At 51.8% G+C, this 25,945-nt stretch overlaps 1 protein-coding gene and 1 long non-coding RNA gene across 2 annotated transcripts; one reads left to right on the top strand and one right to left on the bottom strand.

Annotated features, from left to right (window-relative positions):
* Positions 1-4,733: 4,733 nt before the first annotated feature.
* BPIFB1 (BPI fold containing family B member 1) lies at positions 4,734-25,945 on the bottom strand. Its single transcript, XM_074347140.1, has 16 exons — positions 25,796-25,945; positions 23,319-23,475; positions 20,654-20,789; positions 19,866-19,973; positions 18,780-18,929; positions 17,957-18,038; positions 16,797-16,860; positions 14,331-14,416; positions 13,132-13,311; positions 12,162-12,215; positions 11,504-11,662; positions 9,306-9,373; positions 8,366-8,411; positions 7,380-7,443; positions 6,321-6,397; positions 4,734-4,901 (listed from the first exon to the last, which is right to left on the bottom strand). Exons 2-16 carry the CDS (start codon positions 23,431-23,433, stop codon positions 4,872-4,874), a joined length of 1,419 nt encoding a protein of 472 aa, XP_074203241.1. The 5' UTR covers positions 23,434-23,475; positions 25,796-25,945; the 3' UTR covers positions 4,734-4,871.
* Positions 23,472-24,742, top strand: LOC141574043 (uncharacterized). Its single transcript, XR_012500600.1, has 2 exons — positions 23,472-24,188; positions 24,364-24,742. It is a non-coding gene; the product is annotated as an uncharacterized LOC141574043 (long non-coding RNA).

Below are 25,945 nucleotides of genomic sequence, written 5' to 3'. Positions count from 1 at the left end.
TGCCTCGAATCAGCAACAACCAGTATTTTTGTTGCCTGATGGCAGGAGCTCAAAACAGTGATAAAATTGGGTACTACAGAAAGGAAGTTTTATGTGTTTGCAGATGTGAAGTTTGGACTCGGAGATTTGTACTCATAGCATTAGCTATTTATATTTTGCTTCCAGGCTGATCTTAAATTCATCCACCACCCATCCAGACAGTATATAGGCAGTACCTATGTCAGGCACTTTTCTTCATCAGTCTACCTAAGTCAGGTCTCTCCTCCCTTCCTGCTCTTAGTACTTCTCACCGTCTCCCAGGCCTCTCCATCTCTTCCCTTGAGTCATACCAGCCCCGACTTCTATGTGAGTCTTTACTAAGTGGCAGGCCCCATGCTGAGAGCTTTACCAGCTTCATTGCATTATTGAGTCCTTACCAGAATGGGCTGGGGTCACTGATAGTAGGCCCATTTTACAGATGACAAAATTGAGGCACAAAGAGGAGAAATGGCTTGCCCCAGGTCACACAGGTGGTGGTTGCAGAGCCTGAATTTGAACCCAGGTGGTCCTGGTGCTGAGAATCTCTTTCACCATGTTACTGTAGATGCTCTAGAAATATTTGTGAAATGCCCACGTTAGCCTCCTTGTCCTTACCTCTCCAAGAATAGGGCTGTGCTGAATCTCTCCCTGGCCTCTGTCTCCAGCTTCTCAGAAAGATACAACTTTTATAACCTGAGCTCTGAAGCTCGGGTGGGTGGGCACATGGCAGGAAGTCCAGCCTCCTGGCCAGACTTGTGCTCAGAGGAACCCTTCAGTGGAGGGACAGGTCCTCTTGGCACCACATGGTTAGGGGCTTCTGGCCAAAACTCTGACTGCTCTCTGAGGCCAAAGGGACAGGCTCTGGGCCTGACCAAAAGACCCCAGGGAGGAAGTGGGTGGGGTCCCAGTGGTTTGGGGGATGGGCCCTTCTCCTTAGAAGCAACATCAGAGCGCTGGAACCTGGGCAGGGCCTCCAGCTCTCGGGAGGGACCCAAGGTGGCTCCTGTTACAGGATGTAGCAGTCACAGAATCCAAGGGAGTAAGGGTGTGTGAGGGGGTGTATGGAGGAGAGTGGGCGAGAGGGAGAGGTAGGACTGGGAGGGGCCCAGGGACCACCTTGTGGCCACTCCCCATGTCCTTTCCAGATTTGTCATCCATGCCATGCCTCTCCAGCCAGACGGGCTGGGGTTCAAATCCCCACCGTCACTCAGTTGTTGTGTAACTGTGGGCCAGTTACTTTCCCTCCCGAGCCTCACTTTTCATGTCTGCAAAAAATAAATCCATCTATGATTTTTGGTTATTGTGAAGGTTCATTAATGTAAGTATCAGCACAGGGCCTGGCACATAAGAAGGGTTCAAAAGACGTTGCTTCTTTTAATTTCCATTTTATAGATGAGAAAATTGAGACTCAGAGAGGTTAAGTGATTTGCTCAAGGTCACACAGCATGTCTGTGGCAAAACTGGGATTTGACATCAGGGTCCAGAGAGGAAACTGGCTATCCAAGAAGGGGAAATTCAATATTACTACATAATGCAGCTCCAAGACCTCGAGTCCTCACTCCCAACCAAAATACTATGTTTAGAGGTTCTCTTACGTGGGGAATCCTGCGCCACCATTGTGAGTGCACGTACCTGGCTGTGTCAGCATTGACTCCTTCATTAACCGCTGTCCGGTGCAGTCATCCCAATGGTGGGCATGACTCATGTCTAGGCAGCTTTTCGATTTTCCACAGGGTCCTCCTTGTGGCTCATTCCTTTCCCTTTCACAATCAGAGACGTGGTCAGGGCAGGTGTTAAACTCCATTCTTCAGCTGGACACATGGGGCTGAGGTAGAAGGGCTGGTTCTGGAAGGCAGCAGCTGTGCAGGAAATACGAGGTCAGTGTTACCTAGTTCTGAACGTCTGACTTTGGCTGATATCAAAAGCCAATGGCTAATGTTATTGTGGTTTGGTACCATATTTCAGATGTACTTATTCTATGATCTCAGAGTCATAAAATCATGGACTTTTGGTTGTAAGATGCTTTAAAAGTTGGCAGGTCTCCCTTATTTCTGTTGATTGGGTCTCAACATTACTGCCAAATGTCGTCTTCTTGCCTGGGGCAGAGAAAGGCTCTAAGGTTTATTTTCTAAGCCACTGGGGACTGGTGTGGGGTGTTGAGGGAAGCATGGAGGTCTCCTCTCCCTTCCAAGATCTGGCCTCTCTGAACAGGATAGGAGGGAAGATTTTTGGCTGGAGTGCCATGGATTCATTCTGTTTACCTCATTGACTAATCTCTGCTGAGAGATGGGAGATTTCCTGGGGGTCTCCTCAATGAAAGGGAAGCCATAGGAAGGACACAGAGAGGTACTAGACATCATTACTGTCTCTGACCCTCAGTTTATTGATCTGTAAAATGGGAAAATTGATCTACAGGAAGTGTTTAGCACTGTGCTGGGAACTGAGTAGCCCTCTGGGACTAGAGGTTGTGAGTTGTCTCTGTTATTTTGAGGACGAATTAATAGGGGTTGTTGTTCAGCCGTGGCTTCCGGTGGGAGGCTGAGCCAAGTGGGTGAGGCTTGGGTTCCCACCATTTCACCAGTTCTGTGGTTACTTGAGTTCTCATCTGTAAGACAAAGATAATAACTCCTTTGTTATTGGCAGGAAGAGTTACTGAGATATCCCTTGGTGTTTTTTCATTTGCGGCTGCTGCTAAGACTCAGAGAGAAGCAGAGGTCTTTCCCCTTCCCCAGATCAGGAAGGTGCTGGAATCTTGGAGTTCTGGGCCTGGGGCTCCTGCCTCAGGGGTGCATGGAGGGTATTTGTGTTTCAGGCTGCAAATCGAAAGGAGGCTGGCACAGAAGACAATCCCTCCTCTTCTTTATGGGGGTGGAGAGCCGAGGGGGAGTGATGTGATGAGGGAGCAGAGGGCAGAGGCAAGCAGTGTGGGGTAATGGTTAGGAGCTGCTTGGTCATCATTTTGAGCTGTCAGAGCCTCAGCTTCCTCATTTATCGAGTGGGAGAGCCAGAAGCTGTGGGGGGTGGGGGTGGTGTGAGTGAAGGTCCATGAGACCCTTAGCCCCTGTATCTGCTGGGCAAACGCTTGTCTTGGTTTGGGATCCCCAGAAGCAGACCTTGAGACCAGGATTTGAGGGCAGGTAGTTGATTTGGGAGGTGATGCCAGGAGACACTGGTAGAGGAGGGAGAAAGTGAGGAGAGGGGGAGACGGCTCATAAAGGTGTGTTATCAAGCAAGTGACTCTGTGGGCACCTGGGGCTTAGTTCCGCTGGGATGCCGGGAGCCAGTGTGGAGTTGTTCTCTGCTCCCAAGGGATGAGGAAGCCGGGTTATTTATCCACCAACCTCCAGGAAGCCCAAGAGGTTGGGGGTGGTCAGAACCCGGGAGCCATGGCCATGCCTGTTTTGGAGAAGTAGCCCTGTGGTGTCCAAGCTGCTCACCTCTGACAGGATCCTGTGGGCTGGAATGGAGACCCTTCCATCGGGACTGGATAGGACCGAAGACCAGAGGCCCTGCCACGTCCTCCAGGCTCCCTGGAAGCCCTCACAACAGAACCTTGTAAGACCCTAGGGGGCCGGAGGAGACCTACCCCAGACAGGATGGGGATGGGCTTTGTCATCTCCCTTGGGGGTGGGGTTCAGACCCAGATTTCATATGATTTAGAAAAACAGTGGAATGTGGTGTGTGGGGCGTGGACCACAAAGTGTGGCTGGGAGTCGAGGATGCGTGGGGAGCACAGGGCCTGGCGCTTAGCAACTGCCCAGGGAGTGTTCGCCGACCCTGGTGTAAGCACCTGGTGCAGAGTCTTGTCCCGGCCCCTCCGTGTCCCTCATGGCCTAGCCCAGGGCTTGGAGACAGGAGAAACTCCTTCCTGGCTGCCTTTCCACACTGTGAGCTGTCCTTATGCCTGTATTTACTCTGAAGTTCGGTAACATCTTTTCCTGAAACACACCCCCGTCCCTTCCTGCCAGGCCCCTCGTGAGACTAAAGGGTTCTGTGTGCTGGGGAAGGCCCAGACTCTGGAGGACAGGGGCCTCATTGTCTGTCCTGAACCTGCTGGCATGAGGGTGGACAGGGAGACAATGGCAGTCACGCACTGTCCCAGCAGGATGTCAGTGATAAGACCCAACATCCTGGAGGCCAGCTAACAGGAGTGACAATGACATCAACCACAAGTGACATTGTCTGAGCACCTCCCATGTGCCAGGGACCGTTTTCTCTCATTTCATCCTCACCACAGGCTTCCAAGGTAGGGACTGTGACTCTTCCCATTTTACAGAGAAGTAAACTGAGGCTCACAGAGTGGGAGATACATCCCAGAGTCAAACAACCATGCGAAGTGGGGGCCAGGCCAGAACTCACAGTGTGCCTCCAGAGTCACACTGCTCAGAAAGCCTTCGACCCACCACACTGCCAAGGTCAACACAATGTGTGTCCCCCACGGAAAAGGTTGTCCTATCATAGGTGGTCTTGAGGCTGACATGGAAGACAGGAGGGGACAACTGGCTTTCTTATTTCTGAAGGCCAGGGAGGTGGGCAAGACCTTGGACCTTGTCCATGGGTGACCTGATGTGGCCCAGGCATAGCTTGGGCATGGCCTAGATTGCCTCAAATGTGCCTGAACAGGACCTAGATGTGGCTTGGATGTCCAATTCATAACCTGCCAGGGGAAAAATGACTCCTGAGTTGGGACAAAGACACACTCCAGATGGCAGGAGTCAGAGACAAGTGTTTCTTTATTTCAGAGAGGGACAGTCTACAGAGCAGACTCCCACACTCCCACTGAGCCCCAGCCCGCCCTGGGTGGCCAGCGTCCAAGTCTTCACTGGGAGAGAAGAGAGTGGTCCGGGGTTCTACTAAGAGGTTGGGGTGATCACAAGGGCATCCTGGAATTGGAGGAGAAAAGTCAAAAAAGGTTATTTTTAACATCCTGCCCTGTTGTGGTTTTTGCTGGTTTGTCCTCCACAAGGTGATCACTGCCACCGGGGGTCATGACCCTGAACTCACACATAAAGAATTCTTGGAAGGTTTGTGTGAGAACAGGGACACCATGCCGGGGTTGGGGGAACAGGTAAATTATCTGAGATTATACAGGACCATTGTCTCCAAGCCCAGCAGATCACAAAACTCCCAAGAAGTTTTGTAAAATTCGGATTCCTAGGCAGCTAAATTTTTTAATAACACTCTGCTCTTTTTTGAGAAACTAAGTGTGACTAGAGGAACATAATCTATTAGATTTCCCCCAACATTCTCTTATGAAAATTTTCAAATATACAGCCAGGTTGGAAGAATTTTATGGCGAACACATGCAGACTCATCACCTAGATTCTACCATTAACTTTTTTTTAAACCATACTCGCTTTATCTCATATCTCTCCATTTATTCATTCCTTTGACTATATTTAAAAACATGTTCTAAAAAAGTGAAAATAAAAACATGTTCTATAATAAGGCTATAAAAGGGACACCAATGTGCTGCTGGTCCAAAACAAGCGAATAGAGCAAAACAGGAAATTTGGAAACAGATCCAAAGAGTGAGATGATACCTTTCCAACCCAAACTGCAAATGATGGATTACGCTTTGCAACTTGATTAAAAAAAAAAAAAAAAAGAGGACAGTTGCTAAATTTCCCCTAATAAGAGATATATGAAATAAACTAAGCTCTAGCCATCCAGTTATGTGGACACCAGTTGTCCATCCAACATGAATCAATGCAGTATGTGTCAGATAAACTGCTTATATTATAATTGGATCATGATATGTGGTTCACTAGAGCATGAACTGTGTTTTCAGACATCTGCTGGGTTTTATGGGTGAGGAAACTGGGCTGAGAGAGACCAAAGGACCTGCCTCAGGTCCCCTGGCTAGAGGGGCAGAGCTGGGATTTGAACCAGTCCTCTGGTCCCTGAGTCTAGACCCAGCCTCTTTTGGTATCGTCCACAATATGCCCTCATAATTCTCCATCAAAGCCATCTGAAGCGTGGGCACGGTTTTTGAGGGTGGGCAGCTGAAAGTAAGTCAAATGTCACCTTGCCTTTGAAACCAATTAACAAAGCCTCCCCCCCTCCCCCTACCAGAATGAGGTAGGATGGAGAAAGCTAGAGGCGCATGGACCCCAGGCTAGGACAGCCACCCTCTTAGACTTACACATGAGGACGTGAGGACCTGACAGGAGAAGGGACTTGCCCAAGGTCCCCCACAAATGACCAGAGGGGTCAGGATTGGAGCACAGGCCTCCCCTCCCAGCCCACGGCTCTCCCTGCGATGGTGCCCTCCCTGGGGCAGGATGTTCAACCCCGCTCACCTTGGTCACAGAAGATGAAGCTTCCTTGAATCCCAAGGCTTTCACCATTGACAATGGGATTCCAGATCTTAATTTGCCTGAAATCATAAATGTGGTCAGAGACTGGTGGGCCTGGGGTGGGATTAGGCGGCCAGGGGCAGGCTTACCGTTCCCAAGCCTGGCACGTCCGACTCAGACTGTCCCTTCTGCCTCTGCTCGCCTGTTCTCCAACTCTGGCATCCACCTACCCCATCTCTCCCTTCACTGTCTCCAGCACCAGCTTCTGGCTGCTCCAAAGGGCACCCCTCACATCCTTTCACACTCCTGCTCAAGAACCATCAGGGGCTCCCATCTTCCGTAGTAGAAGTGCCTATACTTTGAGATTACTCACTCTAATAAAATGAAGAATTGAAACGGGCAGGGTGGGCAGAGGTTACCACTTCTCTCCACCCCTATGACGGGGGCTGAATAAAAATAATGCCACCTTTTCTCTTGGATTCCTCCACTAGTGACACAAATAACAATGCCAAAAACAGCAATGGCTAAGAAATGTTAAGCACTGACTGTCAGGCATCCCTTCCTGCCCATTACAAACCTCTTCTTTTTGCTCTGAGGAAGGTGCTCTTATCTTTCCCATTTTACAGATGGAGAAACTGAGGCCCAAAATGATAAGGCAGCTTGTCCAAGGTGAGGCAGCCAGCAAGAAGGGGAGTCAGAACTTGAGCCCAGGTCTGTCTGAGGCACACTGAGTGTGCTCTAGTTGTCTGTTTACACCCCTGTCTCTCTTCTGCTGTCAGTCCTGTGAGGCTGAGGCATTGCCTGCCTCATCTACGCATGCTTAGGCTCTGGCATGAGTAAAAGAATTGGGCTGGGAAGTTGGAGATGGGAAAGCTCATTTCCAGCTAGATGACCAGGAAGACTTCCTGGAGGAGGCAGAATTAGAACTAGGCTCTGAGGATGGGTGGAAAATAAATAAAAGGGACTCCAAATGGAGACACAGGCAGGAGAAGAAAAGCACCTGCACTTAAAGCCTGGGGGCAGGCAGGAGGGGTGGAGGGGACGGATAGCAGAGGGACGCACCATTCTCGTGTGGCAGCAGGACGGACATGAGGATCTTGGTGATGATGTTCTTCAGAATGTCAGGCTGTGAAAGAGAAGGGGTCCTGTCAATCTGGCTGAGAATCTGAAGTCCTCCCAGTCATTCCTAGGATGGGCGCCGCCCTGCCCTGTGGCAAGGGCAGCTGCTGAAGATGCAGGAATCTCAGGTTCCCTGCTGGTCAGAGCTGCCAGGGTTCCAGGGACCAGGCGGGCTGTGGGGGTGGGGCACAAACCAGCTGGCCCTGGATCTGGCAGGCGGGGCGGTGTGGTGCATTCGTGGGATGCATCGCTCACCCCCAATCTCAGGGGCTCACTCCACTGCTCTGTTCCAGCAGAATTCCCCGAGGGAATTTTGCTCTGTTTCCTGAGTTTTTGACTTCTCAAGGGAAGCCAGAAGTCCTGATTTTCACTTGGAAACTTGTCCATTAAAAAATATTTGTAAAAAAAAAAAAAAAAGAAAGAAAGACAAGACAAAACACAAGGGCGGAAAAAAACCCTCCCTCCCCGCCACAAACAAACAAACTCAAACACTCCACCACAGCAGAAGACAGGATTCAGCCAATTTGACATCTCTGATTCAGTCTGACTCAGATGGGGAAACTGAAGATGGGGGGTGGGGGCAAGGGGCTGCCCAGGGTCAGTGAGATGAGTCTGTATGAGAGAAATGAGATTGTGAATACTGGAGATTTGTTTTCTAATTCAGAGTCAAAACATTACAGAAGGAAAGTGTATCTGTGCATCTGTGAGAATATGTGTGTTCTCAGCCGTGTCTTGCATACAGCAGCTGCTCAGTAAACACCTGAACCGGGAGGTTGGACTTTGTGGCTGAGAACATGGAGGCCAGCCAGCTTACCATGGGGCTGCCCGTGGGGACCTTGTTCAGATCAAATCCTGGGAAATGTCTCCTTTCGAAATGGACCATCCTGGGCTATCCCCTGTGTCCCCAGGGAAAATCTGTGAAAACTCACCTTGAACAGGCCAATGCCCGAGTTCAACAGGTGGATCCGATCAGATCTGCAACAGAAGATGCCCGTGAGAATGGTCCTTCCGAGTCCCATTCATTCAGTCATTCATTCATGCATTACTTCAACAACTATTTACTGAGCGCCTACTATGGACCAGACAGTGCAGGTTCTGGATAAACAGGAGTGAACCACATAACGTCCTTGCTTCATGGTGCTTCCATTGCAATGCATGGGGTAAAGGGGAGGGATAGAAAACAAAGAGTTGCCCAAAGAGCAAGCAGAAACATCAGCCCAGGAGTGAGGACAATGGTGCGCTGAGGAGCTCTTTCTCCTAAAGGGCGTCCTCACTCCCAGCTCATCTGTTTGCTGCCATGTAGGAATGCAGCCCATGGCGGTCAGATGTTCTGATTTTTATATGTTGGCAACTAATTTATACTAAATAACCCTAACCCTATGTGGGCTGATCAAAACACATCTATGGGCTTGATTTGTCCCAGAAGGCTCCAGTTTGCAAGCCCTGAACTCCCTCTGGGGCAGCAGGAGGGTGGTGGGGCGGGGGGAGAGCACGCAGGGGCACAGAAGGCATTGGGAGCCACGTGCTGCTGGGCCGCGCTCCACAGGGTCTTGGCATTTGGGCAAGACAGTCACTGCCACTGTCTGGAGGGGTCCAGCTGCCCAAGGCTGAGGGGATGGTGCTGGGCAGGCCCTTCCCCTGGCTGAGGTCAGCCTGCCCCAGGGCTGCTACAAGGCCACGCCCCTCTCCTCTTCTTTCTCTCATCCTCAGTCTTCCACAGTGGGACAGCTTTTCTGCCCTCCTGGAGCACCCTTCCCTCCACGCTCACACCCAAGAGGCTCAAAACACCGAGTGTTTAAAGAAACCCAGTGATCGCCAGGCAGGACCCATTTTCATCACCAGAATCCTCACAACGATTTTCATGTTTACCTGATTTTATTAAAGCTGAGCATAAGTCGGTGACCTTCCATGTAAAACTGAGCTTCCGAGGTGGCTTCCTGCAACAAGAGAAGCCCAGGCCCCACTTCTTTTAGAGGATGTGTCCGTTGTGGGGTGTGGGCTTATGCACGGAGGCTCTGGGGCCAGGCTGACGTGGTCTGAATTGCAGCTGTTGGCTCTGTGAACTTGGGAAAGGCTCTGAGCTCTGTGGGCCTCCACTTCCTCATCTGTGGGGATGGAATCTGTACCCCCTCCCCCTCGAAGAGACCTCACATAGGACCCATGATGATGACAGTAGCTGTATACATGGAGCCCTCGCTGTGTGTCACGTGGTGTTTTAAGAGTTTTATCTGATTATCTCCTGTGATCCTCACACCTCCTTGAAGTAGGTCCTTTTGCTACCTCATTGCAGAGGTGAGCAAACTGAGGGACAGACAGATTGGTAAATGTTAACCAGTATTGTTATTGGAAAGGTCAGAAGCTAAGCCAGATCTCAAACACAGGTGCCGAAGATGACATCATCTTGACCTGTGGGCTGAGGTGAGCCTGAGTGCCTGGCTCCAGCGCCAGGTCAGCTGCATCCAGAGAATCAGCTTCTCCTGCAGGCCTGGGCTTGGTGGCCTTTTGAAAAGTGCCTGCCATCAGCCATAGAGGGGAAGTCACTAGGGAGTGAGGCTGGCTGGGGCTGCAGGTTGGGGGATCAGAATATCCCCCAACACAGGAAGCCAGGGTGCCGTGCATCCTGCGGGCTCTGTGGACGGCACTCCCTAATGGTGCGTGCGGACCACCTGCATGGCTACCTGCAGCCACCTTCCGGTAAGGGGAGTGTAACGTTAGCTTCTTACAACCTGGCACTGTCTGGCCTCCTCAGTGAGGCATGGAAGGCCTCAGTGACCCAGTGCTCAATCATGAATCTTGCCTTGCCTCTTTCTTCTCCTTGTCCTCTGTAGCATGAAGGTGGTGCCCCATTCAGATCCCTTTTTTTTGGGGGGGGGGGCGTCCATTCCTCAGCTGCTGAATGCTGCTTCTAACAGTTCACAGCTGTGCCTGACCCTGGGGAACTGCCCTTGCTTGACCAGAGCTGCCTTGCTGGGAGGTTCAGCGTTTCCTACCCCTGGGGGCAGTTAGTGACCACCAATGACTGACAATGGGATCCAAAAGGCTGGCCTTCTTGTTTCAACCTGGGCTCGACTCTATGCAACCATCCTCCAGATGTCCCTGTGGGATGAGGCGGAAGCCAGCCTCCAGCTGAGACCACATCCTTGCCCAGTACTCCTCCTTGGATCTCTCCCCTCATAGATCACTTTATAAGAATCTTTGTCTCGGGCCTGTTTCTAGGGGCCCTACCTGAGATACCTTCCTATTGCACTTGCCCTTTGATGACCACCACCCCCACACCTTTACCCACAGGGTCCCCCTGGATCAAAGCTCTGAGCTCTGACCTGCTGGGGTTACTGAGAAAATCAATTAAGAACTTATTTGGAAATGATTTAATTCTTTTCATACTTCAGAAGAGGAATTACCTCTTTCCCTCTCAGGCCTGTGGTTTGGATAGAGCTAACCCCTATTCCCCAGCTCTGGGGTGTGTGTGTGTGTGTGCACGCACGCGTGTGCACATGACCCAACTCAGAAAATTTACATATTTCATTTTTCTGGCCATACTGATTGGTTCATGAGTGAGCACTTGACTCTAGCTCATCCAATGAGAGTCAGCTTTGGAACTTTTGCTGGAACTACTAGGAAAGAGAAGCTTTCCCATTGGAGTTGCCAAGCTGATAGGTTATAAGCCTGATGCAGCTTGGGGGCACTTTCACGAAGGGATAACCTGCCTGAGGATGAAGGTAGCAAAAGGAAACAAGGCTGCCAGATGGGAAGAGAGCAGAATGAAGATGACATTGCTTGAACACCTGGATCCAGCTATTCCTGAAGCCATTTTGACTTGGACTTTTCAGTTATATGAGCTAATACAATTTCTTTTGTGCATGTGACTTAAAATTTCTGCCCAAGATCCTGACTAATAAAGAGTTGGGCCCCCAAAGCTTCTGATTCTTAGTTCAGAATTCCCTTCCCCCACCCCTGTTGGCTAAAAAGAATGGTGGAACTGTTTAGCAAAGAAGAGGGGGTGAACAGGAACAGTGAACAGCAGGGCCCTCCAGGTTGCTGCCAATGTCTCAGACACTTGAACTTACGATGCCCAGAGTGAGGAGGGGACGTTTGGCTTCACTGGTGGTGAATATTAGCAGCACAATCTCTTGGGCCACCCTGGCAATGTTCTGGTCCAGAAGGAGATCCAGGGTCCCCTGAATCAGGATCTTCACAGTCTGTTTGGGCCCCAGTTGATCTGCAGCCTAGAAAGACATCAGACCAGAGTACAGCCTCCCAAAGGCCTCACCATGGCTCACAGGCCCCATGTGGCCCCGTGTGGCCTGGCCGCTGCCCTGCTTCCTGGCTTCCCCACTTCTTCTCTGTGCATCCTCAGATCCTGGAAGAGACTGTTGCTTTCCCCGTCTCACAGCCTGTGGTTTTGCTTCCTCCTCTGTCTGGAATACTTTTCCCTTCAGGGAAGCCCTCCCTAATTTCCCAGACTGTATCAGGTGCCCCAGTAGTGCTCTCATACCCCTAGAATCTGTCCTTGATCACATTTGTAACTGAAATATTATCTATGTAATTATTTGATCCAGGTCAAACTGTCCTGTTAGATTGAAATCTCCATGAGGACAGGGACCGGTCCTTTCCAGTCACCAGTGCTGGAAGAAAAGAGCAGTCCCATGTGTGTTTTATTGCCCAGAGGCCAGTGAACAGACCACAGCAAACACCCTTCAAGCTGCAGATGGTAAATGGACCAACCTTTTCACTGATCACCTTGATACTTGACTTCAGCAGGTGGTCCAGGTCTGGAAGCTGAGGAGGAGAGGAAGACAGAGCAGGCCAGCTGGAGGGGAGGGGAAGACACACCTCCAGCAGCCCCACTGCTGGGGTCCCCAGAACCCCAGAGCAGCCAAGAGAGCCCGGTGGTCTGGTGCACACATCTGTCCCTGGTGGGAAACAGCCCCTAGGTCAGCAGCTGTGGGGAATGAAGTCCTAGCTGGCCTGGGCTTTTGTGGTGAGTTGATGGGGGTCGTGGGTTTGTGGGCAGCTCCTCGTTCCCAGAGGACGTAGAGAAGTGATTCAATTCTTACTACCCTCAGGAATGTGGTTGCTGGTGACCACTCCCCTTTTCTTACCAGTCCCTTACCCTGACTTCTAATCCCCAAGAGCTTGGGGCTCTGTCAGCTGACCTGAAGCCCTGCCCTGCTCCCATAACTGGGCCAACTCTATCCCCCTCTGGGCCTCAGTTTCCCCATCCGTCCCCTGAGAAGAGGTAGCACTCCAGCTGACTGGTGGTCATCTGCTGTGCGGGAGTGATGAGGATTCCAAGGCTGTGTCATCATCTAGGCTCAGAAGGAAGGAGGGCCCTGAGAGATTCGTGCTGTCTGCCAGAGGTCCTGTAGTGGACAGCAGTGGTGTGATTGCCGCCACAGGCCAGTCAGTATCTAAGATGTCTTTTGGGCAGGACTGTTATTTGGTAGAGGAAGAGGTATTTCAGGTTCCAAGGAGCAGAACTAGGATGTTACAGGGAAGTTTTCAACTTCAGTGTTAATGTCAGAGGCAGGGTCTGGTCTGTTAGAGGCAAGAGTGAGCTCTCCATTACTGGAGGTACGTAAACCAGCCTGACAGGGGATTCCTGCTCAGGGGCTGAGGGGGCCCTGATTTGATTCAGGAACTCCCCATGATGCAGCAGAGGTGGCTTCATCTTCTGTCCCATGCTGAGTCTTACCACAGACTCCAGCAGGACCATGAATTCTTCTGGAGGGAGCAAGGCAGCTACTGCAGCTTTCACCACATCCTTCCTCATGGTGAGGCTGAAAGGGACGTTGTACAGGGTGGGCATCCTCAGGGAAACCAAAGACACATTGAACCACTTGGTCACCTTTCCTTCTGAGTTCAACAACTTGGCCTAAGGAGACACAGAGCAGAGAGTTGGCTTGGAACTTTAATTCCACTACATATTCAGTAGTAACCTAGAAGGAAATGACACCATTCAGCCTGTTTCCCCTTTTACATTTGCTACCAGGAAGCTTAGCCTGGAATTCAGTGCCTTGCTGTAGATGATGCCTTATCTCAGGTACCTAGCAACATCTACTCCACTTGCACCCTTCAGATAATCTCTGATTAAAAAAAAAATCTAGATGTCTTGTTTGACATTTAGGTTTCAACTTCTCAGATACCTCCCGGACCCTTTCGATGAAGGGAAGATTCAAAACTGCAACAAAATGGAAGGAAATGTTTGATGCTGGTTTTCCAAGGGATCCACAAAAACTAGTCTGAGATTCGTGTTGCCTTGCTTGGCCTGGTCCCCCAGGGCATCCAGTGCCAGTGTGGGTGTGTGGCTCCACATTTTACAGAGAGCTGACAGTTCTCTTCTCTTGCCTGCAGGCCCCATGCAGCCTCATTTCATCCTCTCCTTGGGGACTATTGTGATTACATTTTATACATGAGGAAATTGAGGTTCAGAGAGGTGAAGGAACTTGCCCAAAGACACACAGCCAGGGAGTTGTGAAGCTGGGAGAGAAACTTAGGTCTGTGTGATCCTCAGTGATATGTCTCAATCCTGGGCTCTTGTTCAAGGTCACCAGATATTTGAGGATTGGGCAGGGGCTTGCTTGAGAGAAAGACCAGGAGACCCAGTGCACACACTCTGGCCCCTGACTGGGGAAATAAGGGTCAGAGGAAATCAAGACACTGGGTCAATGTCCTGTATGTGGCCCTTAGATTGTATCTGCTGATTTCTCTCCCTCAGCTCAGAATGGTTTACAAGGGACATGTTCAGCCTGTTGAGGTTTTTCTAAATCCACCTGTGTGTCCTAACCGTGACCTGTGTTTTCTCCCCTGAAACAGACTCATGGTGTCTGATCCTTGGCAGTCAGAGAAGGGCAGTGATGTCCCCACTTACCCTTGAGGTCCCATGACACTCACCCCCAGGATGAGATGGACAGCATTACTGAAGATGGCAGAAGACAGAAGATCAAACTCCAGGTGGTTAGAGTTGAGAGAAATGGACACTGCTCAGGAACAAAGAGAAAGTATTGGATGGGGTGGTGTGGGGCTGCTTTTGGCTAGAGCTGCATTATTGCAAAGGCTGGGGTAAGTAGGGAGGAGCAGGAGTAATGTTGATACAATGATAAACATAATGATGATCATGACTGACATTTTTTTGAGCGCATATCATGCACCAGGCACTGCGCTAAACCTTTACTTGTGTTAGCTCGTTTAATCCTCACGATGACCTTATTTTACAGATTGGGAAACCAAGGCTCATAAAAGTGAAATGACTTGCTCAAGGGTATACTGTGAAAGGATCTGAACCCAGCCGGTCCTATGCCAAAGCCCTGGTTTGGAACAAAACTGACCTATTGTTTATAACTCTCCACCTCCCCCACCAGTGTGATTTGACCCACCTCAGCAGGGTCTGAGTCTGTCCAGGGGATCACTTGCATTTGCCTCGGGATTCCCCATTTGGCCGCCAGGTGGCGGTGGTGTCCCATCTGCCACCGGCTGTTGGGTGGAGAATGGAGAGAGGACCACAGAAGGGCGCAAGAGTGCAGGGGCCAATTGGTCCTTGGTCCGCCTACTCCAGAGGAGACCTCCCGCCCTGCCCCAAGCCTCCTCCTGCTTCTGAACCTTAGTTTCCTCATCTTAAAATGGGGTGGGGGTAATAATAGCATACCTGCATCATAAGTTGTACAGGACTGCTACATAGTAAATTTGGCTCAAATCTGAATTAAACCAGACTTGGAACTTGAAGAATTGGGTTTTAAGCCTTCTCCTATCACTAATCTCCTCTGTGAACTTGGATAAATAATTTAACTTCTGAGCCTCAGTTTCCTGATCTGTGAAGTGGGGGTAATGATCCCTACCTACTACACAGAGTTGTCTGAGGAGTCAGTGAGACCATGTATATAAAATACGCTGCCCAAGGTCTTGGCCCAAAGTAGGTGCTCTGTGGAAGCTGAATGCCTATTGATTCTCCTCTTCCCACTCTTCTCTGGTGGCTCTTTGAATGAGCCTCTTCAGATCCCAAAAAAGTAGATGGTAGAATTTTCTTCTTCCCACCCACCCCTCTCTGAGGGGTCCAAGAATTCAGAATTTCACTCTGAGGGATCTGAAGATACAACCTGTTTCTTCTCTTGTTCCTGCTTCTCCAATAGCCTCCAGTAGTCTCTGTATCATCTATCCATCCACCCACATCAATCCAGCCCCTCTCTGTGTCAGGCAGAACACCTGCTATGTGCCTGGAACTTTTCTGTACATTCTTTTTTTGGGCAGAGGAGGGGGGGAAGAATTAGAAAAGAACAGCATTTTTGCTTTGCCAGGCAAAGGGGAGGCACAGCTGGCTAGTGCCTTAGAGACTGTGAATCCATCTTGGGACTGGTGTCCTGAGGTTTTATGGAAAAACTGGGTAGAACAGAAAGGCGACAACAATCAGGGCATTTTCCAGGCTTAATTCTGATGAATCCACCTGGCATCTCAGAGAAACTCTGGAGGGTCTGTTCATTCTTCTGAGGCTATCAGCCTGCGACCACCTTCCCAGAACACAGCTTCTGTGGTAAAGGATAAGATATTCTGGGTAAAGACTGTGTAGGGAGAGGAGAGTGTAGAGGAAATGATAAAGGAAAAAATGGAGTGAGAGAGGATGGCTGTGTCGCAGGTCTTGGTCAAGTCCCTGGGACAAGCCCCACCAAGTGAGGGTCCTTGGCTTCAAGCAGGAAAGAATTCAAGAGTGAGCTATATAGAGTGAAGACGGAGAGATACACACTCTATAGACAGGATGCAGGCCATCTCAGAAGGCCAGAGAGGCCATGAGGCATGGGGGTGGGTGTTTAAAGTAAAAGCAGATACACACTCTGTAGACAGAGTGTGGGCCGTCTCAAAAGGCAGGTGAAAAGGCCTAGGAGATACACATGCCACAGGCAGAACGTGGACCATCTTACTCAGAAGGGAGAGCGGCGGCCTCAGAGCATGGGGCCGGCTGGGAAAAAAGAGATCAGGCCTCCTGTGAACTCTTAATCCTCACCAACCATCCTATGAGGTAGGGACATATAAGCCCCATTTTACAGATGAGGAAACAGAATAAGGAGGTGGAGTTGGCTTTTTCAAAGCCATGGAGCAAGTCAGTGGCAGAACTTGATTTGAACTTGGGTTTATCTGGGGCGCCCACTGGCTCACATAGAACCTCACACATACTATGTGCTTTTGAAGTCACAGCTGTGGGGATTTCCTGCCTGCTCACCCTGGGCAGGGGTCAAATGATGCTTGTCCCACTTGCTCCTGGGCTGGGTTGCTGCTCAGGCCTTATCTGGGGAGGACTGCCTTGGGCCGAGCCAGGGCCTGCAAACCAGCTCAGCAGTAAAGGAAAAAGGCGGGAGAGAGTGGTGTACCTACCCCTCACCAGGTTCAGGAAGTCCACACGCATGTCCTCAAAGGCCGCCTTGACCACAGGACACAGCTGCAACCGCACAAATGCAGGGCCTGCATCAGCCAGGGGCCAGCACACAGCCCCACGGTCACCTGGGCCCAGCTCACCTGGGCTGGGCTGGTCGCTGTGCCCATGGCCAGCCAGATTTTCACCCATGGGGTTGAGGACTCGGTGATAGGTCCATTCCCCCAGCCATCACCGCTGCTCAGAGCCCACCACAGTCCCCTGGTGTCGTCTGGGATCTTTTGCGATGGTTTGTCCCCTACCCTGTGTCCAGGGTGTGCCTGGCCTGCCAGCTGCCCTCCCCATCAGACTCACTGAGTTCACAAGAACCCACATTTTCGTAAGAGGGAAATGGAGAACGCATTCCTTCCTTCACTTATTCAAACAGTCGTTACTGAGTCCCTCCCACACGTCAGATTAGAACAGAGGCCAGCAAGACAGACCCAACCAGACTTGTGAACAATTATTGTGGGTTTCTAGCCCCAGCACATCTCTTTGCCCCCTGAACTCTTCTCCCCTCAAAATTCCAGAAGTTCTCAGCAGGGGGTAATTTTGTCTCCCGAGACACTTGGAAATTTCTGGAGATGTTTTTAGTTGTCACAGTTTAGGGGGATCTAGTGGGTGGAGGCCAGGGATGCTGGTGAACACCCCACAGTGCAAAACTCATTGCGTCCTGATTGTTTTGTTGTGTTTTACTATTATCTGTTGCTCTCGAGTTTACGCCTGTCATATCTGCATGGAGGAAATGCCATACAAGAGCGAGCTACTACGCATCTCTTCCTGACTCTGCTCAGTGACGTCACATTAGTAGCCTGAATTAGCCATGGAGGGAGTGTTTATACCAGGGAAATCAGTAAATGCTACACATCAGGGCTCCCTTCCTTCAGCCCCTCCTAAGTCAAATTGTTGACAGTTTATCAGCACATCACTGTTCAAGGACTCCTGGCTGACTTATAGCAGTTTCATTACCTTGACCTCGACCATCCACTGCTGACAGATTGACGCATGCCCAGAAGCTTCCCACTCAAGGAGACTCAGGTCCCTTAGCACCAACTTGCAGTTCCACCCCTGCCCCGCAGGGGGAGCAGTCTTCACAGGCCAGAGATACCCTGAAGCCACTTACCTCGCTTTTCACCAGTTTGGGCAGGGCTGGTGCCAGGAGGTTTATGAACTTGTTGGCTAAGGAGTTGACCTGGAAGGAGTACCTTCCCAAGAGGAGAAGAGGAGAGAGATTAGGAGGGGTCAGAGATGATCACCCCCTCCCCCATTTTACAGAAGAGGGGACTGAGTCCAGGGGAGGAAAGAACTTGCCTGAGGCACAGGTCCTGGTAGAGACAGGGCTGGGTATAGACCCAGAGTCCAGTGTAGATGGTGGCAGAGAGTTCTTAGGGATGGGGGCTGGGGCTTGTCTTTGGAAATTTGTGCTAGACACTGGGATGAGGGCAGTTGGCCTGCTAAGGAGGAATGGAGGGAAGCACCATGTCTTTGAGCATCTGCTGACTGCTGAGGGCTGCTGCCCCATCTAATCCTCTCACTGTGGCCTGGAAAGCGAGGTATGGGGAGGTGACTTGCTCAGCGTCACCTGGACGCAGATGAAGGAGATGCGTTTGCCTGACTCCACAGTTTTTACCCATGGCTCCACTTAGCCCTGCCCACTGGTTAGAGGAGGCCTAGGAAAGAGCCTCCTCTCCACCTTCAAATGTTTGCCGCAATTTCTGGCATGATGCCTGAAATCCCATCCTTCTTGCTTTGTCCCCTGGTGTCTTGAACTCTCTTTGCTATTACAGATTTCCTGGAGGGAGCCCCAGATCAGGAGTCAGGAGGGATAAATCCCTTTCTTTCTGTGGGCCTCAGTGTTCTCCGTCTGTAAAATGGGGGCAAGGCCACTACCTGGCTTCCCTCCCAGATGTGCTAGGAGGTGGCCAGTGGGAGGTGACCACACTCACTTTTTCAGCAGGTTGATGTGCAGGCTTCTGCGGATGTCGGAGCAGTTGCTGAGGACCAGATGGCTGTGGCCCGCCTTGCTTGTCTCCACTTGGATGATGGTTTCAACCTCCAACTGCATGTGCATCTCCATGAAGGACTTAAGCAGGGGCCTGTGAGTGGAGGAACCCACTGCTGGGAGCTCCATCCCAGCCTCAGGCTGGAGCAAGCCTGCTGTCCTTCTCTGTCTCCCGGCTCTGGCACCTCCCTTCTCGGTCTCCTTGCTGGGGCCTCCTCATCTTCTCAAATGTTTACCTCATTGGTTCCCAGGCTCAGTTTTTGGAATCCTCTGCTGTTTTAAATCCTCTGAATATGCCACTAGCTTCCAAACTTATGCCTAACTCCTTACTCAAAGGTTTTACAGGCATCTCAGATTTAATGTATACAGACTGAACTCTGGACCCTTCCCCAAGCCCGCTCCTCTCCCGATCTTCCCTGCCTTGTTTGCTGGCCACTCCAGCTGCCCGTTGCCCAGCAGCCTTGACTCCTCAATCTCCCCTGGCCCCGGCCCCGCCCAGAGCCCCCATTCAATCCATCAGGAAATCCTGTTGTTCCTACCCACCTCCAGGACATATTTGGAATCCGACTACTTCTCACCACCTCCTGCTTCCAAACCCCAGTCCAAGCTATTATTGTCTCCTCCTGAGCTGTTGCCGTGTCTTCGGGATAGCCTCCCTGCCTGCACTTTCGCCCCCATGCACAGCAGCCAGAGGGATTTTTTAAGAATGTCATGTCATGTGCCTCTTCTGCTCAGAGCCCTGCCTGGCTCCCATCTTGGTAAAACCAAGTCCTCAGCTTGGCGCACAAGGCCCTGCATGATCTGGCCACAGCTGCCTGCAGGCCTCACCTCCTACCACTCTGCCCCCTTTCCCTGCCCCCCATGCCTTTCTCTGAACAAGGCAAGTGCACTCTTGCCTGAGGACCTTTGCACTTGCTTTTCCTTCTGCTTGGAAGTCTCTTTTCCAGACACCTGCATGGAGGATAGGGGCGGGGAGCACCTAGTAGGTGAAGCTGTCAGGCCCGCTGTGTCTGACGGGGAGAACACTCACATGTTGAATGCAGCTACCAAGTCCAGGGGGACCTTGACTATCAGCTCCTGGTCTTTGGCCCCGGGTTGCACCTGCAGCTGGAGGATGCTAGCTGAGGTGATGTTCAGCCTGGATGGGACAAAAGAGAAATGAGAGCCATATGTTCAACTGATCATCATCCCCAGACCAGTCCCCTCCATTTTTCTGGCCCCCACCCAGTGCCCAGCTAGCAGGTGGACTCAAGCCCTGACTCCTCCTCAGCATGGTCTTGCCCCATCCCTTCCCTTCACCCCTGCCCAGAACACTTCCATGGCTCCCCCTTCACTTAGGAGATGAATCTGGGCTCCTGAGGCTGACCTATAAGAGCCTCTGTGCCTGGGCCAGCTGGCCTCTCACTCTTCGCCTTGGGGTCTAAGCACCAGCCATTCTGACTCTCACCCTCTGTGCCTTTGCTCAGGTTGGTCCCTCTGCCCAGAATGCCATTTCTCCTTGTCTCCTGGTGAGCATGAAGTCATTGACTTACCTGTCACCTCTACTGAGAAACATCACCTTGTCTCTTCACCGTCCCACCCCAGGCGACCTTCCTCGGGGGTCGCCCCTCTTTAGAGTGCCTATGTCACTCTTATGGTTATTGTTAACTCCTCTGGGAGCCTCTGAGGGGAGAGGCTTTGTTTGATTCATTCTTCATGGTCAGACACAGAGTTGACACCAACTGATACTTGCTGGCTGATCAACTGAGCGTGCAAAGTGTGTTTTGGGCAGAGGTGTGGGCCGAGAGCGAGCTCCCAGCTTGGTTCTGCTGCACTTACTGGGTGATATGCTTCAGGACGGACTTCACTAGTCTACTGATGATGCCACTGGCTGGCTCGTTGTGTATGGTACTGAGCAGTGGCAGCTGCTGGAGAGTGTTGACAGCATCTCGATTCTTCAGTTTCTCTGCCAGTTCTGCAGGCAGAGCCCAGAGATTAGGGTCCAGCAGGAGGGGAGAGAAGAATGGCTTGGGGCGGGCTCCAGGCTGGGAGGGGACATCACTCAGGGTTACTTGGACTGGGACATAAGGCAAGGGTATATATAGATGACTCCATTCTGACCATCTCCACTGTGTAGATGTGAACTTGAGGATGATGGTCCAGATGGGTCATTTTCATAGGCAGTCTGCAATGGGGACACATGTGGGACCATTCACACCCTTGAACATCGCCAGCCTCTGCCAGGAGTTTTGGCCAGGACACCTGGCACAAGAAGCTGCATCCCTCTCACTGGCCAGGGGCAAACACTCCAGAGCCAAGAGGCAGGGAACTCATAAGGCCCTGTTTGGGGTTGTTTCGCTGCTGAAACAAACTTACTGATTCTCTGGCATCCATATCCTACAGCCTGTGGTCCAAAGAACCCCAGGTGCTGAGCAGAGAAAGGAGGAGCCAGGTGCCCTGGGTTCAAGTCCCTACTGTACTTTTTCCCTGGCAGCCAGAGCCCTTTTGGTTTGTGTACAGAGTAGGTCCGAGTGCTGGAGAGCTGATACTCTGGAAGCAGCCCACAGCCAATGACTGATGGGAATTGGTGTATAAATACCCCAGCTCCCTCAACTCTTGGGCAGGATGATTCAGTTGTGTGTGTCCCCCACTATGTCCCAGAGTCCCTGTGTGTTATTGATTCTCATTGACAAAGCTAGCTTTTTTGTCTGCCCTGTGACAATGGAGCTCGTCCCTGTAAACATCCTCTTTGCCCGGCTGGTGCAGTGTTAAGTCCTGTCAGTGGGGGGACATGGAGGAGGAAGGAGCTTCCCCTCTTGGCGCTGGTGTGCTCCTCTTGCCAGACTCCAGTGGTGTCACCTCCCAGGGCTCCCGGCTGCAAGTCGAGCAGCACTCCCATGGGCAGCTAGTGACTGCGGGCACCCCAGCTCCCTTCCAGGCAGTTTGCCAGAGACAGCATCCCAAGGAGTCAAGAGCAATCCCTTCCTCCTGGGTCTGCTTCCCAGAGAATTCCATTGGCTCCCCGGTAGGCTATTCTCTGCCAGCTGGCCTCAGCCTGCCAACCGTGAACTGGCTCTGACCCAGGCCAGCTCAGGGGGCTTCAACCCCTCTTCTTCCACGAGGTCTGGGGAGGATTCTCCCCTCAGGTTTCTTCTGTACATGGATTTGAGCCCCCTGCTGTGTCCCAATCCCTAGGGTATCCTTTGGAATTCTCTCTTTTTTCCTCCTTAGCCAATTTCCCATTATTCCAATTCTTGCTAATAGTTCTTTAAACAAACCCATCTGTTGGGCTCACTGCATGGTTTCTGCCTCCTGCCTGGCCATGAATAACGCAGATGCCCAGTCGGACTGAGCTTCAGCTTGCGGTGGTAACTGGCTTGCCCTTACCTGGGTTGCTTCCCATCTCCTGCATGTGTTTCCCGGGATTGCCTGAAATCCCCCCACTGGCACACTCTCAACTCAGACTCTGTGGCTCGGGGAACCTGACTGGCTGCTCCTCTCCAAGCTCCTTCTGGCTGAAATTCCACGTGCTTGCAATTCAGTGTTGGCCTGGGGTACTTCTGCCTCCCCGCCCAGCACCCAGACCTCTCTGCTCCCCATCCCTACTTGGGGATAGTTCCTCTGGCTACAATGCCTGTCTGGCCCTGCAGGACCTGGCCCGGCCCTGCCCATCCAGCCACAGCCGGGGCCCACTGCACGCAGAGGGTTGGGCTCTACGTGCTTCAGTCCCTCCGGAGCTGACTGGTTCGTTCCCTCTCAAGGGACAACACTGGAGCACTGGTTCTCAACTGAGGCAGTGTCCCCTGGGAGACATTTGGCAATGTATGGGGACATTATTGGTGGTCACAGCTGGGCCCAGGATGCTGCTAAACACAGGAAGGACATGCACAGGACAGCCCACCACAATAAAGACGTATTTGGCCCACAAGATCAGTCGTGATGAGACTGAGAAGTTCAGCTGGAGAGGTCATTAAGCTCTTGTCACTTCCTGTCCTACTGGGTGATTCCAGCAACCCGGGGAGGAAGGCCCTCTTCTATAGGAGGAAACCAAGGCTTGGAGACTTGCCAGGGCCACAGAGCTGGAGTGGGATAAGGCTGTGCCAGGGCCAGGCAGCCAGACTCCCAGCCGAGGGGCTTTGCTCTGACGACTACTTGCGCCCTGGGTCTAACTCAGAGAAGGTGCTCTGGCAATGGGGTTTAAGCAAGAGTGGGCAGAGAGGTAGTTGCACCGTCACATTCGGAGGCCACACACCCCTTCCACAGACCAGGGAACCACAGAGTAGTGGGTTTTGAAATCATGGAATTTAAGAAGAAGGGGACCTTGGAGTCGTGGACTCTTGATCAAAGACACTCCCAGTCTTTGTAACTTACCCAATCAAGTCTCACCCAGGATCTGGGATCCCAGTGGGCCTTGCACACTCCCACTGATGGGGAGCTCCCTTCCTCCTTTGCTCCACCTGCCCCCTTGCCTTATGGTGGTGAGGCCAGGGTGGCCAAGACTTACTTTCTTTGATGACTTCTGGGCTGAGGCTGAGAACCGCAGGAGGGCTGAAGTTGGCTCCCACCAAGTTGGCTGCCATCAAACCACAGAGGAAGATGAAGGTTCGTGGGCTGGCCATCTTCCTGAGGGTTGGTCAGTAGCAGGCAGCAGGTGGCAGAACCTGAGGTGAGCACAGAGGGCCCAGTTAGCCGGGCAGAGAGGCCTGGCCAGGCCCACCAGGTCTGATGACGGGGGCGTGGGGTCCAGGAGAGGCTGTTTAGTGAGATGGTGAAGAGAGTGGGCTCTGGAGCCCAACTGGGCCTCTGTCCTTAGACAATCAACGTAATCTCTCTGTGCTTCAGTTTTCTTATCTGGCAAATGTGCGTCATAACTCCACTTATAAAGTTGGGATTAAATGAGTTCGTATCTAGAAAGCGTTTAGCACAGTGCCTTTCAAATGGCAAGCTTTTGGAAAACATGTTATTTTCTTGAAGGATCCCCACTATCAGTGCTCAAGACAAAACACTTCTGCTGCTGATTTCCCCGACCCTGTCACTGTGGCACTCAAACCCTCCCACCCCAGCCAGCTTCACTTCCTGCCTTCTCCCTTTTGCTCTGTAAAGTTCCAGTCACTGCAAGCTGCTTGGAGCTCCCAGAACATCCCTGTTCACTCCCGCTGCCTTTGCCCTTGCTCTGCCTGCTTCCCGTAGTGCTTGCCCCCTTCGTCCCCTGCCTGCCGAACTCCTACTTGTTCTTTAAAACTCTACCTCTGCATCCCTTTCTCTGTCAAACTTTCCCTTTCCTGCAGCCACAGACCCTGGAGAAGTGTTGCCCTGGTGGCTGGTGCATGCCCAGGACAGGAAGTTTGGAAGCAGGAGAGAGATGAGAATTCAGGTAGGACTCAGAGGGCTTTGCTTAATCCAAGAAACTCAGGAAGGGGCCTGCAGAGGGAGTGGGTGGCTGCTAGGAGCCAGGGAGAGGAAGGCAAAGAGAGGTGAGAGGCCCATGGGTGGCTCCTGGGAGAGGAGCTTAGGGTACTCTGGCCCCTGGGCTGCTCTGTCTTCTCCAGGGGATGGGACACCAGCGGCTGTAACCTCGTCCTGAGCTTCCCAGCTTGCACCCTGGCTCTGCCTTCAAGCCCCCATGGAAGCTTCTGCCACCTGTGGACTTTCTTGCTCGGAGAGATGGAGGATGCTGACCCAGAGACCTGAGCCCTTGCCTGGCTTAGCACATGGGCTTCCTGTTGCCAAAGACAAATGTGGAATGATGTGCATCTTCCGTGGGCTGAACAGGGTGGGCTCTTTGAGGCGCTGGCAAGAACAATTCAATATCTGCCTCCCTGACCAGGCCATGAGCTCCGGAAAGAAGGGTTGGGTCTACCTGCTCCCCACTGTATCCCTAGCACCTGGTCTAGTAGGTATTTAATAAATAAATGGTTGCTAAATGAATGAATGGTCTCTGGGACACCAGCAAGAAGGAGGGAATGTGACCCTGATGGAGGTCTGGGCCATGGGAACCCCAGTCAAATCACAGGACCCCTCTTCTCTGTCAGGAAACCCAAGGGTGGAAGAGAAAATCATGGACCTGGAAGTCAGACAGACCTGAGTTGGATGCCTGCCCTCACTACTTGCTGCTGTGATTATGACAGTTTTTATTGCTAGTACTGGGGTCAGAGGGAACCGCCTTGCAGTCAAAGCCAGAAGACTGAGGTGACACCTGCATCCAGCTCTTTTACCTGGGAAACCCCCCATCCCCAAGCCATAACCTTTTTCTTTCAATTACCTTAATTCTATTTTTCCTCCATTATTTTCTCACACCCTTCTGTCCTCCTCTGATCAGGGGCACTCAGGGAACCAAGAGGAGAGTAGCACCCCCTCTTGTGGAAAATTATCTCCTCTGCACATCCAATCACCATAAACCCTCCCCACCAACCCCCTGCACACGTGGCTTCTCACTTCTTGGCCTTTGTGTATGCTGTTCTCTTTGTATAGAATACCTTTCTCCCTTCCTTTGTCCAGCCAACTTCTACTCAGCTTCTTAACCAACATATCACCTCTTTCAGGAAGCCTTCCCTGACTGTCCTCCACCATATTGTCCCTGGGCTTTCCTTGAGCACAGCCTGGACCACATTGTCTCGTAAAGGAGTTTCTTGAGGGCTTGAGGGCCAGGACTGCCCCGATGCTTCTTATCCCCAGAATCACCACAACACAGGGCTGGGCACAGAGCAACTGGTGTGTGCAGAGTGGGCTTCTGTCATCGGGATGAGGCCAGGGAAAAAGACTCAGCCTGTCCAATTCCTTCATCACTGCTCTTTGGTCTTCTGGGCCCTGGAGCTGGGTACCTCTCTACGCCCGGTCCTGACCCTCAGAGGGTCCTCATGGACTGAGGGGCCTTACCCCAGGGCCAAGCCTCCCTCCTGCTCCGACCTGACCCCCACAGTTGTCTCCAGCTAAGACCCTTCCTGATGACATAGGCCTCCAGTTCTTTCCCTACATCTTTACCTGGACACACGGAGTCCTCGGCCCGCTGCTCTCCTCATCTGTGAAGTTTATCTGGAAGTCCAGACTTATATCCTGCCCACCCTCTGCATTTGGGCTGAGGTCTCCAAGGTAAATATTTGTGGCTATTGGTGAACCACAGTCCTGGCCGGA

The sequence above is a fragment of the Camelus bactrianus genome, chromosome 19, assembly GCF_048773025.1.
Source record: "Camelus bactrianus isolate YW-2024 breed Bactrian camel chromosome 19, ASM4877302v1, whole genome shotgun sequence".
Classification (NCBI taxonomy): domain Eukaryota; kingdom Metazoa; phylum Chordata; class Mammalia; order Artiodactyla; family Camelidae; genus Camelus; species Camelus bactrianus.
The sequence above is the reverse complement of the archived record's forward strand: the minus strand, read 5'-3'. Positions and strand labels throughout refer to the sequence as shown.

Excerpts from the sequence above, each read along its gene's own strand:
- BPIFB1 (XM_074347140.1), bottom strand. The coding sequence starts at position 23,433 with ATGGCCAGCCCACGAACCTTCATCTTCCTCTGTGGTTTGATGGCAGCC. Across the intron at positions 18,039-18,779 it reads CACATCAACCTGCTGAAAAA|GTACTCCTTCCAGGTCAACT; the intron begins GTGAGTGTGGTC and ends CCTCTTGGGAAG. Across the intron at positions 14,417-16,796 it reads CTTCCTGAACCTGGTGAGGG|TGTCCATTTCTCTCAACTCT; the intron begins GTAGGTACACCA and ends GTTCCTGAGCAG.